Source organism: Aspergillus thermomutatus, assembly GCF_002237265.1.
Source record: "Aspergillus thermomutatus strain HMR AF 39 chromosome Unknown NODE_227, whole genome shotgun sequence".
In the NCBI taxonomy this organism is placed as follows: Eukaryota; Fungi; Ascomycota; class Eurotiomycetes; order Eurotiales; family Aspergillaceae; genus Aspergillus; species Aspergillus thermomutatus.
Genome location: NW_020798277.1, coordinates 33853 through 48232, shown reverse-complemented (window position 1 = coordinate 48232; position 14380 = coordinate 33853). Strand labels below are relative to the sequence as shown.

The window sequence follows — 14380 nt, the reverse complement described above, 5'->3', positions numbered from 1 at the left end:
CAACCTAATCGGCACAATCCTAAAAAGAAAAAGCTGTGTTACAATCCTCAATCTAACACCATTCTATTAATCCATCCTTAAAATTCTTCAAATATTAATTTTTTTTTCATTAAAAAGACAAAACAAGCTAAAAAAAAAAAAAAAAAAAAAAAAAAAAAAAAAAAAAAAAAAAAAAAAAAAAAAAAAAAAAAAAAAAAAAAAAAAAAAAAAAAAAAAAAATCAAATCAAAACAAGAGGCTGCTGGCATATTTATTGTACTAGAAGCTACACTTTGTAGTTGGCTTAGAGGAATCAAGGCACGATCTGAGACACGCGCCAGTGGCCATACACTGACTGCTATTGAAGAAGAATCTGTTTTTAGGCGATTGCTAGATGGCCCTATGACTTCACGATAAGATATCGTTCAGGGCAGTCTAATCTGGCTGATGTGCTGTCAAGAAGACCAGACTATATGTTAGAGTTACGCGAGGGTAATTGTACCTACTTGCTGATACCAACGCTTAAAGTAAAGTAGCTCATGTTCAAAGTCTCTTGAAGAGCGGGAGCCAATGGGCCTTGGAGGAGGTTTCTGCTGATGGCTTACGAGCCCCCATTGCTGTTGTCTAAGTACTCAAACATCTTATATGTACCAAGATATACTAACCTAGCTTTCAGGGTTGCCACAGACAAAAGACATCGAGGTCTTGACGTGTTCAAGAGGGTAGCTCAATCGGAGCACCCGGTAGTTTTCTTGAGCTTTGTTGTTCATGATCCTCGTGATCTATTGCTCCTGGGATTGAGTCGGGACAAGGTAGCTCAGGCTTCCCGCCCCATGTCTGGGGCAAAGATCCACTTGGATGAGACGGTGGTGCTCTTTTCCTCAGGAATACCATTCCAACAATAACCGTCAATCCTATAATTAGAAGACCCCCAATCACCCCTCCAACGATAGCGCCTACCGGGGTCGTTGACTTTGCTGTCCCTGACGTGGGCCCAGGTGATGCCGACGTTGTAGCGTCTAGAAGACTGCTCTGCTTCGTTGATGTTGGTATAGAGGTTGTGGTTTCGGGGGAAGTCGTCGTGATTGGAACTCGCTTCGACGAAATATTGAAATAGTGACTGCTGAAACTTGTCGAGGTCTGGTCGCCGCAAAAAGCATACAGATAGTAGACGCCGGAGCCTGAAAGGCCCATGAAACTAACGTTCCATTCTATCGAGCCATTGTTGGGAGTGTCTGCTCCATGTCAACAGCTGGGCCGAGATCCAGATCCATTGCAGAACAATCTCACCTGCAATTTGACTACACCGCGTATCACGCTGAAACTGACAATCGCCTCCGTCGAAGTCCTTCATCAACCAAAGATGGATGGACTCGTCGCAACCGCTTTGCCACTTGATGTCAATCGACTGCCCGGCAGTAAAAGCTAGGTTAGAGATATATTCGCCAGTCCCACCATTCTGTGGTGGAAAGGTGAATTCATCCGCAAGACTTCGCCGTGGGCACGCAGTTAATATGAAAACAAAGTGAAATATGAAGAGTCTCGTCATGTAGCAGATTCTCCGGCTAAGTCGCTTGGATGCCAATGAATAAACAAGTCGGGCTGTAATGGGAGTCGAGAAGAGCAAGAGAATTGGAATTTTAAAGGGGTCTCATGTGAACCTGGGGATGTACAGTCAATTAATTGAATTACTTAGATCAGTTGGTCCTGAAATCACTCGGCGCGTATTCGCTGGACGCAGTGCCCGAGTACAGGAATGCAGCTCAGCAGGGGCGAACTCCCATAGGCAAGATCTTGTAGTGATTGGAAACAGGACTGTGCAAGAACAGACTAAGCACACGCTTACGTCTCGGTTCTTGCATGATGATCACTCCAGCGAAGCAGGTAAGCGCAAATAGCTGCTTGTATTGCAGCATATAGTGTAGAGCCTATGCGACGCCCACCAGTGAAGAGCCCAAAATCTGTTGCAGGTCTGCATACTATTATGGGCTCGAATTCCAGTAGTCCACATGTGCTGATTGGAAGGGAATAAGAGTCAAAGTAGCGGCAGGACCAGGTATTAGATGGATTGAATTGATGTCTGATGAGGTCTTAGGGGGATATATGTGCCTTTCAGATCCCAGCATACCAGCCACTCATAATATGCAGGCTGGTTGCACTGCATCCTTGGCCCAGGTCCCTAAGTGACACACCACTGAATCACTTTGCCTTATGTAAGAAATTACAGGGCTTTTATTAGACATAAGTCTCAGTTGCTTAGGTGACACAGCAGTTGCATAAGAGTGAGTTTGCAATAGCTGATCAGCAGATTAGCAGCCTTGTAGTGATTGCAGTTTGGGGCTGTTATTGCGATGCCGGGGCATTATCATAGGCGTTGTGTTCTATTTAACTAATCAGAAATCTATAGCCTTATTAGGAGATATACACTGGGCTGTGCTAGATGAGCTTTGTCTAAGAAGGCTTGCTGGCCTTCCACCTGGCGTCCCAGGCAGCCTGGCGCTGCTGCTGGGGAGGGGGTGCCGGCAGTGCCTATTTCCCCAGTAGAGCCCTCTAAGAGCAGTTGGGCGTCTCTCTTAAGATCCTTGAAACTCTCGAATATCCGACCTTCATCACAACTGTTGGGAAGTCTCGATTTGGTACAAATATAGGTAGCTCCCAGCACACAGTAGGTCCTTCTCCTGACGATTCAGAACGCCGTCCAAGAGCCAATCTCCCAGGGCATCAATAGACCACCGTTGGTGGGCATCATAGCGGGATCTTTTTACCAGTAAAGAGTTAGCAAACGGCCATAAAGTAATTGACAGGGCTATGGTTGGGCTCACGAGTTCTTGAATTTGCCTGGATATCCTTTTCAGTTGCCTTCCCCTGCCACAGATATTGTTTCCTCATCAAGACCTTCAGACAAGGTTATGCCTGTGCCCCATCGTTGCAGCAGACCCTCAATCTCAAGATCTTCCGGCCGAATAGTCGGAGGAAGGTTTGAAGATAGCCATTCCCTCCAATTGGCGACATTCAAGGCATCTGGGTCATTGATGTTAACGCTGAGTAAGACCTTGAGCTGATACCCTCCAGCGGCCCTCATTGTTGCGTTTTGATGCCCGATAGTGACGCTTCTGGTGCCAGTTAAGACATCCAGAATGGATCCATGTGGGCATTGTGACGTGCAGTAGTTGTGAACAGGAATTGTACGAGGATCTACACCTGTTGTAAGGTTATCAGACCACACACAATGGGGAAATGAACTTACCTAAGGGCGGCTTTCTTCCCAAATCTGCAGCCAAAGATTCTCCTCCCTTTATTTCTGCAACAGGCCGGGCATAGCCTTTAGCTTGTTTCTAAGCACCAGTGTTGATATCGAATGACTTTTCAACCTGGTAGTCGTAGACAAGGACAATTTGCCTCCACTGTCCTTTGCTTGGGTGGAGGTAATGTTGTCTTGGATAAACTGACCGGTGTCACGGAGATCCAACACTGGTGTCTAGAGATTGGGCAGTGAAAAGCTGTGTGTTATAGAATACTACACTGACCAAATCACAGAGTTAGGTCACCATGCGATGCTGCTCGGTGAACATGACATCTATAAGACCATTAAGCTTGAGCCGTGTGAAAAGGGATATCACAAGCTAGCTTTAAAAAGGGTTCTCATTACGACAGCTAAAGACAAGGGGCCGTAGTTGCTGACGGTCTCCAACTAGCAGAATGGCACATAAGTTAAACCAGGTAAGCATGGGCCAGAGGTCAGGTTCAGTCAGGCGCGCAGCTTCATCCACAGCAATCACAGCAGGCTTAGCATTCTCACAGACTGGTGTGGCCCTAACAGCAAAGGCAGTTGTAATAACAACATTAGACCGGGCAAGGACATGATTATGTAGTTCACTGGTGCGGCTGCAGAAGGTTTTCAGTGCGTCATTATCAAAGTCATGACCGGCTTGATACTGCAGGAAGAATTCGTGGAACTGCTCATATGTCTCCTCCATGACTGTGATCATGTCTTTTGCTTCAATAGTACTGTAACAGTCCATTGAAGCAGGAGCAATGGCTCCATTGTTTCTTTCTTCCATAGAGATAAAATTTTATCTTCAAATATAGCCCTTGCTTGTTTCTCCGAGTGGAATAGGCGTGGATACTATAGGAAGCCTTGTTTCCTCCAGATTGACTCCGCATAATCCTGGAGGTCTTGCGCCGAGATTACAATGTCTCTTTTCAGTGGGTTGGGTTGCTTGACGCCCCATAACTTTGTGGAAAGGTACTGTAGCACCAGCTGTCCGCCGCTGACAGACGTTGTGTTATTGTCCCGGTATACCCTGATTGTTGAAGAAGAGCGAGCTGACGAAGGGGAAGGCCTTGGGACTAGATGGTAGTTCCTGGGAAATAACTCCCAACGACATATGACGACCTCGGGCTCCGTGCGGTTGATATCAGTCGTAACAACAAGTTTAACTGTTAGGTAGGAGTCTCTAACCAGCCTCGTGCGTCCAGATGAGTTCAGTATTCTGTTAGGCAGGGGCCCAGCAGCAATCCGCTTCTTTTTTCCAGCTGCCGATGACGACGGTGGTCGACCCAAGGGGATCGAGTTTGTCAGTAGTAGCTGGCAAAAAGCCTGGCAGCCAACACGAGAGTAGGAAGAGGAAGAAGTAATGCAGGGAGATCATCATCATCTTCTCTGTCCCAACAGTATGAAGTGAACATATCCAAGTGTCTATTCACTCTGTCATCCATATGAGACTGTGAATGTAGTATATCTCTCATGATATCATACCTTTAGTTCCTAAGAATGCATCTAAGCATGTATTCACCATAGCTGGTTATATGGATCTGTGAATGTAAATCCAGTTGCTTTTGAGAATATATCCTAAGAAATGTTGTTACAAGAAACAACGCCCATTATATCTAGAGTCGTGGGTCTACCCAGGCTCTTGTTATGATTCTTCTTATTCACAATCAGTCTATTATTAGTCAGACAATGAGTACAGGCGCAGCATCTTTCAGGAACGCACTGCCAGGACCACCTTCCTCTTGGTCTCTCTCGCTACAGGAGTAGACAGATAAAACCAGAGCTCTTTGGTCATATCATTCATTATAAGATCAACTTATGTCTATAGTACATCTATATACAGATAATTCGAATGCCGTCTATAAACATGAATCATCAAGCGATGTATATCCAGCATTAAGCTGGGCTTACGGCCGATTGAGCTGCTCTTTACGGTAGAACAGGAGGAAGCCGAAGCTGTGTCCAGTTAGCGTATAGCCCTTCAGATCATAATGGAGGCGGTCTTACCTGGCCAAAAGCTGGAAGAACAGGGCAATCCAGAACCACGCATTGGCAATCTTATCCACCGACGTGCCGACATTCGGCGATATACCATCGGGACCGAGTCTATTCGGTGCAAATCCGCGAGCGCAGATGGTAGCGATCGATCCCACAGCCTGCGCAGCCAGGAGGACAAAGCAGACATGCACTCTTGTCAGGGTCTGCAGGAGGATCATACCCAGGCCAACCTGCTGGATCTCATCGAGGACGCCGAGCCAGAGCCACAGACATCTGGAGACTATGGCACCCGATGTCAGGCTTCCCGCCCAAGGGAGATAGTAGCCGATATTGGACGTTCCCCACCATGTTTGAGCCCAACGCGGGGAGCCCAGACTGAGTCCGAAGACGGGGAGGATCCAGCTGTGCTCCTTGGACAGAGCGCGGAAGGCAAAGAGAATGAGCACCCATAGGACGATGAAGAAACCGACCACGAGCACGACGACCTCCCATGTTTTGGCGTGTTTGGAGGACCAGAGGAACGACCAGTTGCGCCCAAAGGCGGCGGCCAGGAACCAGTTCTGCACGATGACCATGAAGAAGAACCAGAGGACGATGCGGCGACGGAAGAGCGATGTGTAGAAGAAGAGGATCCGGCTGGGCGCTTGGCGGTAGTACTTGGGCAGGCCCAGGGCGATGAGCACGCCGACAAAGAAACATACGGCGGCAATCGGCATCACCACGGCCGTGAGCCTCCACGTGCCCAATGCGAGGGTGGACACGCCTCCAACTTCGGTGGCGGTGACCTTGGAGCTCCAGTACCATAGCGCGACAGTGTACAGCTGCGAAATTCCCTGGATGAGACTGGCGCGGAACATCCAATCCTTAACGGGGACGGCGCCCTGGTCGCCGAAGTTGAGGGCGAAGAACAACGAACCGCTGGACGACGCGGCGGCGTAGACGCCTGCAGCGACATTTTGAGCCCATCCTCGTCCGAGAGCCGACAATCCAAATGGAGACACGCCGATTACGATGAACGCCAGGCAGTATATGAACCATGGGAGACTGAGAACGATCACCGCTGGCAGACGGGCATACATGAACCACCATGCGATCGATGAGAGGCAGTAGATTGCTGCGATCACATACAACTTGGTTGCCGTCTCGCCTACCTGGCCGACCAGCAGGGTAATTTGAGCGGAGTTGGTCGCGATGATCTGACCAAGGCCCAGAAACAGAGCGTAGACGGGCCAGTTTCCGATCCGTCGTCTCATGAATCGCTGAATGGCAATAGGGCGCCTGTACCCCAGCCGGGAAAGCCAGCGATCGATCTCATCGGAGTCGCTCGGATCCGAACCGGCCGTGGCGTTCGAGAGGCGGTTATACTGCGTCTCATGGTCGATATGGTCCGGGCTGGCCGAAGAAGAAATAGAATCCTTGGCGTGGTGTTTCTTCAGTTGCGCGTCGTTGTACATATTATAGAACTTGCGCTCGCTCTTCATCAAGTACGTCTCGATACAGCAGTCCGTCATCGAGTTCTTCTTGTCCAAGTTGTTGAGCAGCTGCTCGAATCGCCGCGTGAAGTGGCCCATGCTGTCCGTAAAGGTCGGATCGACCTTTTGCAGCTCGAAGACTTGCTGATTGTGGTCGCCCATCACCGACGGCAGAGACAGGACAGAGACATTGCGGGAATGAGCGAACGGCATGCTCTCGCTAGAATTAAGTGCCAATTGGAACGGGTATTGAGGCATCTCAGAAGGCGTCCTCGGCGCTGGGGATGAAGCCCGCGAGATGTAGTACGGTGAGCTTGGCATGGAAGGATAAGGCGGCGTACTGCTGTTCCTGTTTCCGTTTCCGTTTCCAACGGACTCGCCGATGTCTTGATATCCAAGGGCGTTGCTGACTGCCCTCAAAGCTTCATCAGATGAGATATAGTCCACCCGGTGCGAATTGGAGTCATCCTCATCGGCATCAGCGTCGGTGGCCTCCTCATCCACCTGGCTCTCGGTGATTTGACTGTTGCGCGGCGACTTTTTGACTAGACGGTTTCCGCCCTGGCCAGGTCCAGCTCGTCGGCCGAGGGAGAGTTTACGACCCAGACTGCTCCTGTTTCCGTCGTCCGCCTGCAGCTCTTGAAACCGCGACTGGGCATTGAGCATCACTCTTGACGGCGGCGTCTCCAGACCGTCTGGGACAGGTTGAGCCAATCCAGGTAGACTCGCCGTGGAGTCCCGCATGTTCTGCACCTCCCAGTAGATCTGCGGCTCCGGCATGGGGCCAGTGACAGTGTTCTTGTTCTTTGCATGGTGGATCTGGACAGCCGTCTGTTGCAAGGTTTCCAGCTTCTGGATCCATTCCAACACAGGGAATCTCTGCTTGGCGGAGTTCGTGCGCATCTCTTCCCGAGTCTCCTGGTCCGAGTCCAGTGCGGATTTGATAGCAGTCCTCAACTGGTGCAACAGATGGCGGGTCGCGTCGGATTCGACCGTGTACCACCAACCGGGCATTTGGCCTAGACCTCCAATGCGAGAGCCAATGCCCAGCGCACCTTTCCGACCGAACTCGACGGCAACCAACCCAAATGGCTCGTCCCGAGACGGGATCAGAGCGAAGTTGGCGCCGGAAAACACATACGGAGGCAAAATCGTAAACTCTGGTTTGGAGAACACGCGACCTGGGAACATGGCCATAATGCGCTCCAGCTTGATAGCAGCCAGCTTGCCATACAGGTCAATGATTGGCCCAACACAGATCAGCTGCACCTGAGGTCTGGCTGATAATATCGCCGGCATAACATCCGCGATCAGATCAACTCCTTTCTGCTTCGACCACCGTCCGACAAATACCAGAAGATCGGCATTGGGATCCTCCTTCAGACCAGCCCACTTCTGCGCCTGCAGCTTGTCTCTGATCCGATCCTCGGGAGAAGGGATTGGAACATCTGCGTCTGCACCATCGCCGACAGCACCAGTGTCCGAGGGGTCTGGGTTCGGAAGACTGCCAATTTTGTCAAGACTCCAGAAGATTGGGTAGCGAGCCCATGAGCGCTTTCCGTACTTTTTAGACACGCCCACTGCACCGAAACCGCGCTGATGAAATCGAAGGTAGCTTGCGCCGGTATGGAGAAGATTGAACACGTTTCCAAATTGACAGTATTTGGTCGCGGTCTCGATGGAAAGATTGAAAACTGAGCATACTTCCTTCTTCTCTTGTTGGGTCCTTAACGGCCAGAGACCCTGGAACTCCGCGTTGTGCAGTGATAGACAGACTGGAATGGTTCGTGTCGGCAGCAGATAAAGTGGAGCCAAGCATCCGTGGAAATCGTTGATATGGTAGAGATTGATCGAAGGGAATCGCTTGATCGTCTCCGCGATACACTGGTTCCATGCCGAATAGTAGACTGCGCTGTCGAGGTCATCCATCCGCGGGGGGTAAGGCTCAGCTTTCGTCTGCTGCCGAAAAACCGGAGCATCAAGGAGGACATAGGTGATGTTGTCGATGACGTGGTATTGCACATTCACCAAATAGGGCTTGTCCAGGATGGTGACTACCATAGGCTCCGCTGGTGTGTCTTCGGGGTACTCAATGTCGCCAACGCAAGGGACCACCCATATGAGGTTCTGGTGCCTCAGGTGCTGGGACATTAGTTGTGCCATGACTCCCAGACCACCAATCTTGACCTTGACCTTCCAGTCCTCGATGAGGTATTCCATAGTGGCGATCAACACCGTACGTCGATGTTCGGGTGCGCCCGCGATAGCATTGTCTGGCAGCACGGCCTTGTCTGATATCGCCATTCCCGAATCGTCGTCTCCCGCGAACTGTTCTTTGACCTTGCGCCAGAGCAGCGGCAGCTTATCCTCTTTAGCCGCAGTACCATCCGTGTTCAGCTTGACGCGGTAGAACGTTCTCATAAAGATAAAGGCGCCGGCAAGGCCCATTAGGATGGGAACAACCCACAGGAGTATGAAGAGGACGAGCTGGACCCATCCAGACCCGACGGGCGTCATCTCATATCGAAGATTAGCGTCATTGAGAGAGATGGTCCAGCCGAGGTGCGGAAATGGAGGCAACGTGGTTATATTGATCACGTTCGATGAGAGATAGGACGGAGGAAGCTTCTGGACAACAGACGAGTTATCCACGTCGCCATAGACCTCTGTAGGATCTGGCACGCCATCTGAACCCACTCCCCAGACACTGATCTGTCCCACAGACGGCCACTCGTACACAAAATCATACTTCCAGCGATTTTCCTTGGTGTCGTACCTCATACTGCTATCCAGTCCTGCATCATAGCCGTACTGATTGTATGGGCCGTTCCACCACAGATGAGGGAATCTTCGTGGCACATCCTCCTCCCAGTCATAGTCACCTTCCTGGATGTAGTCACTGCTACCAGTAAGCCTCGAAAAATACTGTACGCGGACGTGAGTTCCCTTCCATTTCTGGGCATCCGTGCCGGTCCAAGGAGCAATGTCAATCGTTGTGTTCCCACCGGTATACGTGGTCCAATCTGACCAGGTCCGACCGAAAGTCGTCGAGTAGCGGAACAGGTCAGCTCCGGCGGCCTCATGCTGGATGTAAATGCTGCCGTTGTCGGATTTGTGCACAAGGCTGGTAGAGTAGTTGGCGAGCGGGGTTATCAGCGGGTTCGTTGGAGTTCCCACGCGGAACAAAAACCGGTCGACGGCATTGGTTTGGGCTCCGGACGTTGTCGTAACGTTTTTGACGGTCAGCTCGTGGATACCATGGTGAACGTTTTTCAGCTTCGCGGACCATGTCCAGACAGTGGGAACCTCTCCGACGTATTGTTGACTGCTTGTCCGTGGAGTGATCTTGCTGCAGTTAACGCTGGATGTATCGAGAGTCGGTGCGATGCCCTTTTGGGTGGTAGAGTTCAGGGAGATCGCTTGAGTGACGCCGTTACAGTCCATCTCTTTTGAATATCCAAGCCGGATGTCGACGGTTTCCCCCGTGTCCTCCGAGGACAGCAAACGTGCGTCGTGGCCGGGAACAAAGTCGGTAACTGTGGGACCGGGCTCAACAAAGCTATCTGCCTCCACGTAGGCACGGTATTCCCAAGGAAGAAGAGTCATGTTTTGAGCGCAGCCGTAGGACTCGTTGCTGCCCTGGACTTCGATTTCGCCAGGACCGTCTTCCAAAGTGAGCTCGTCGTAAGGGTAGAAGAGGTTCTTCAGCTTCGTCCCCGACTTGTAAGGGGCCAACAACGCGGTATTCCGATTCTTGCAGTCACCGCCGTAGGTCACGGTCTTGTTGTCATTATGATATACAAGCCAAAGACTGGTGTTGCCCTTAGAATCCGCCTCCGTCTGGACCCCGGGGAAGTAGCTTCGCAACACCGACCACAGACCAGTCACTGTGGGGGTGCTCGACGAACCAGGAAGATAGACATCCTTGGTAAGCTGGGAGAGGGTTTGGAGATAGAAGCCATCATTAGCAACTGGATAGTGCTCCCGGATTTCGAACATGCGCTTCATGATATTGCGAAGTGGGTGAGCAGGATTACGCTGGTCGTACGTGACAGTGATGTCGTGACAGCCGGTCAGACCCCTTTCATTGGGGAAATTGTAGAATTTTGTCGTATTCAAGTTGAAGCAGCCATGCGTCCACCATGCGGTCTGGTATGTCATCGGCTGCCGACCAAAGAGATAGTTCGTTGCAGTGGCATCGAAAACATACATATCCTGCTCCTCACCCCATAGGATGAGGGGGATGCCAGGGAGCTCCAGTGTGACTATGAAAAGACCCAGAAGGTACTTCTCCGTGCCATTTCTAATCGCGGGCCAGCGAAAGTTATCCTGGTTTGACACGCCATACATATGCCTCGGGTCGAGTTGACCGGTGAAGGGATTCAGGAAATCGTTGGTCACAAGCATCCCGTTCCATGCCTCAATGAAATCCGTAGGCAAGTCGAAGCCGGCAACGAGGTTACCGTCCATTCCGAGGAAACGGGTCATCGAACGGTAGATAGTATAGTGAAACGCAGCTGCATCCAACGCTTGGTGGCCGTCTTCTCTGAGGAAGTATTGAGCATCTGAGTCATTCTTCAGCTGGACAGCAGCACCCGCGGAGTCAGGACGCTGATTTGGCTGACGGCCGCGCCCAAGGTAGAGACTGCCGAAGGTATTGCCAGAAGTGATCTCGCCAGGGATAAAGAAATTATGCTTGCCATATTTCTTCGCACATTCTCGGAACGCAGCGGACATCTCGCCCAGGGGCTCGAGGGTTGCCTGAACAGCTTTATCATAACGGAAACCATCGATATCCAAACTGGCAATTTGAATACAATAATGCCTGGTGATAACATCGCGCACGGGCTTGTGCCATTCACGCAGGCGATCTTGCACTGACGCGAACTTGGTGAGCTGGCGCTTCCAGTCAGGGAAGTTGCCAAACGCCTCCAGTTCTCCATACTGATCAAAATCACTATTGTAGCAACCCTTCAATTCCTCAACCCCGCCGGACGCCAAGGGAAAGCCAGTCTCATTCCAGAATTTCGGGTAGTCGCAAGTTTTGTTGTACTCATTGCTGAACTTGAAATCGGCATACTGTCGATCCGTGATCCACTCGACCTCATATTCGTCTGCCCGGAAATCGGCGGAGTCGTTGAGGTGGCCCTTGAAACCGATCAGGTTGCTCAGGCTGCGTATCAAAGTAAGCTGGCGGTAACACGACGTGGTCGGGGCACACACTTACGTTGCCAGCGTATTGTCCATGATCACATACATATCACGGTTGTGAATCTCGGTGATGGTCCGTCTCCAGTCCTCCAGGGTGCCATGGTGCATGTCCAGCAGAGTCGTATCAACCGGCGAGTAGCCATCGTAGGCCCAAGGGAGGTTCATCAAGCCTGTTCCAGCAAAGTAGATGCCCTATATTTGTCAGCAACAGACAATCAGTAGCCACGGAAGCGGTTCAAGCGGACCTTGAAACCCATGCCCCTGATGTAGTCCAGCGTATCAATCAACCCAACCAGATCGCCTCCATGACGCATCTGATTCGAGCTCACCACATGCTCGAAGGCGGTACCGTTGATATCATCATTCGTCGGATCACCGTTGGCGATGCGGTCCAAAAAGATCGTGTAGACCGGGAAGCGCCAGTTATCCGGCGAAGGGTGGTATTCATGATTCGGCCATTCTCCCCAGTAGTCAATCGGCGATTCCGCCGATCTGTTTTCATTCAAATTATAATCAACAAGCGACTCGGTGTAGGGCCAACACAGTGCACTGACGCTCAGCAATGACAGGATGAGAGCCGCTGAGCGCTGCGTCTCTGTGAACATTTCTGAAGTGCCTCAAGCTCTCGACAGTCGCGAACAGGGCCTGTCAATCATGTTCTGAGTTGCGGAAGAGCCAAACAAAGGATGGTGAAAACGAAAGAACGAGTGATCTGTCGACTCAAAAGGAAAAATGTAACAGGATGGATCAGTCAGTGGGCGTTGAGACACCACTAGATCAGGAACACCGGAAGAAAAGTCATCCAGCGCTGCTTGCTGCCGTATGCAGGTGGCCATTGTCCCACTAAAAGACTTTGCAGTCTCCATATAATGACGACAGACCGGTGTCTCGATCAAACGACATGAGACATCTGGGACTGTTCCACCGCGGTGGGGTAGCAGTGGGCTGCCAACCACGAGCCACGACATCACTTCGACGGTTTTCTGTGGTTATTTTGGGAAGATTTCGAATCGGATCCCTGATTTGGCGATATTGAGTCCTATCTGTACGGTGTGTGTGGACTTATCTGGTCTTATCTGGACTTGTCTGGGGGGTCACTGATTCTTGTCAGTTGTCAGAAGCCACTGCGAGAGATAACGCAGTACACAGTAAACTCTTGTCATGTGGTCTGGTCGTAGGCTGCAACAGAACTTCAACACAATGTATGTAAGTATCTTTTTCCCTCGCCACCAACATCAGTCATTAAGTTTATCAAATCGAGTACATCGTATCACCCGTTATTCAATCTCATGTTAGTCTCGATTATTCCTACGATGAAGATTACACTTCGGTGAGGACCCGATCACGATACTGTATCAGTGGAGCACAGTACCAGCCTACCAGGTACATAGTAAGCCTACCCGATCGTCCCGCCATCCGCCTTGCCGAAGCTGCTATCAAGGCCAAGATAGCAAAGCAGAAAATTCTAGCATCGTCCGAGATTTCTCCTCGAGAGTCGAAACAAGCAACGGCTCAGTGTGGGCCCAGGACTGGTCCCCCCACTCTGCATGTGCACCGTGCCACTGTTATTAATATCTCAGGGCCCCGTAAGTGGCGTCCACATCCGACACCTGGCCAACGATCTTTCAATCTAGGCTTTCCGCACCCTGCAAACCCTGGTTACAACTTACGACGCAGTTGCAGGTTGATGGTTCAGGTCCCAGTTCAGCCTATGAGAGGCTGGCGTCGCCTGACAGGTCGCTGAGATCGCTGCCTGACTCTTTTCAGGATAACAGACTCGGGTGAATCGGTATACAGAGTAGACTCAGCGTGTACCAACTGATGCACTATCGGAGACGACCGAGCGAGGCACAAGTGGATCAAGGACGATCCGGGTCTAGGAAAATAAACCCGGAACACCAATGAAAAGGTAGCCCGGCAGCCCCTGCTTGGCGTTGGGCTTCAGCAATCAGGAACATTCAATAACAATTATACTCATTGCATGCGAAATACGGTCGAGTAACAATATTGTCGCAGACAGCTTCTGCATGTCAGAACTCAGAAGGCTATGGAGGCTGGACATGCATCAAGAGTGAGAAGCTTAATTACTTGACCTCGCTCGCTACTGTGCCATACGTGACTGTTCTGCAACCCTTTCGCCAAGGTACATTGAATCTCTTTTCTCCATCTGTCTGGTTTTCGCCAGTTGCAGCATTGCTATTTCTTCCTTTCACCGCAGAAGCCTTTCAATCTTGCGCATCAAGATAGTTATGTCAACATGATTATTGAACCAGACATCATCTAGTTCGAAGACGATGAATATATCGGTGCAAAGTTCTCTTTCCCCTCCGGTTCAGTGTGGAGGCTGGACAGCAAAATCAGAGAGCATGGATACTACGAGACTCAGCTTCTTTAGAATGGACGAACTAGGCTGATGGTAATTTTAGCGAGACAGTCCACTGCGGAAG

General features: G+C 50.7%; 1 protein-coding gene across 1 annotated transcript; it reads right to left on the bottom strand.

Moving 5' to 3' along the window:
- Window positions 1–5159: 5159 nt before the first annotated feature.
- Window positions 5160–12538, bottom strand: ags3 (alpha-1,3-glucan synthase Ags3; the record flags this gene model as incomplete). The annotated part of the gene is made up of 4 exons (XM_026758240.1): window positions 5160–5208; window positions 5260–11895; window positions 11950–12125; window positions 12179–12538. The coding sequence occupies 4 exons, from the start codon at window positions 12536–12538 to the stop codon at window positions 5160–5162; spliced, it is 7221 nt and encodes a 2406-aa protein (XP_026611445.1).
- Between the last annotated feature and the right edge of the window lie 1842 nt (window positions 12539–14380).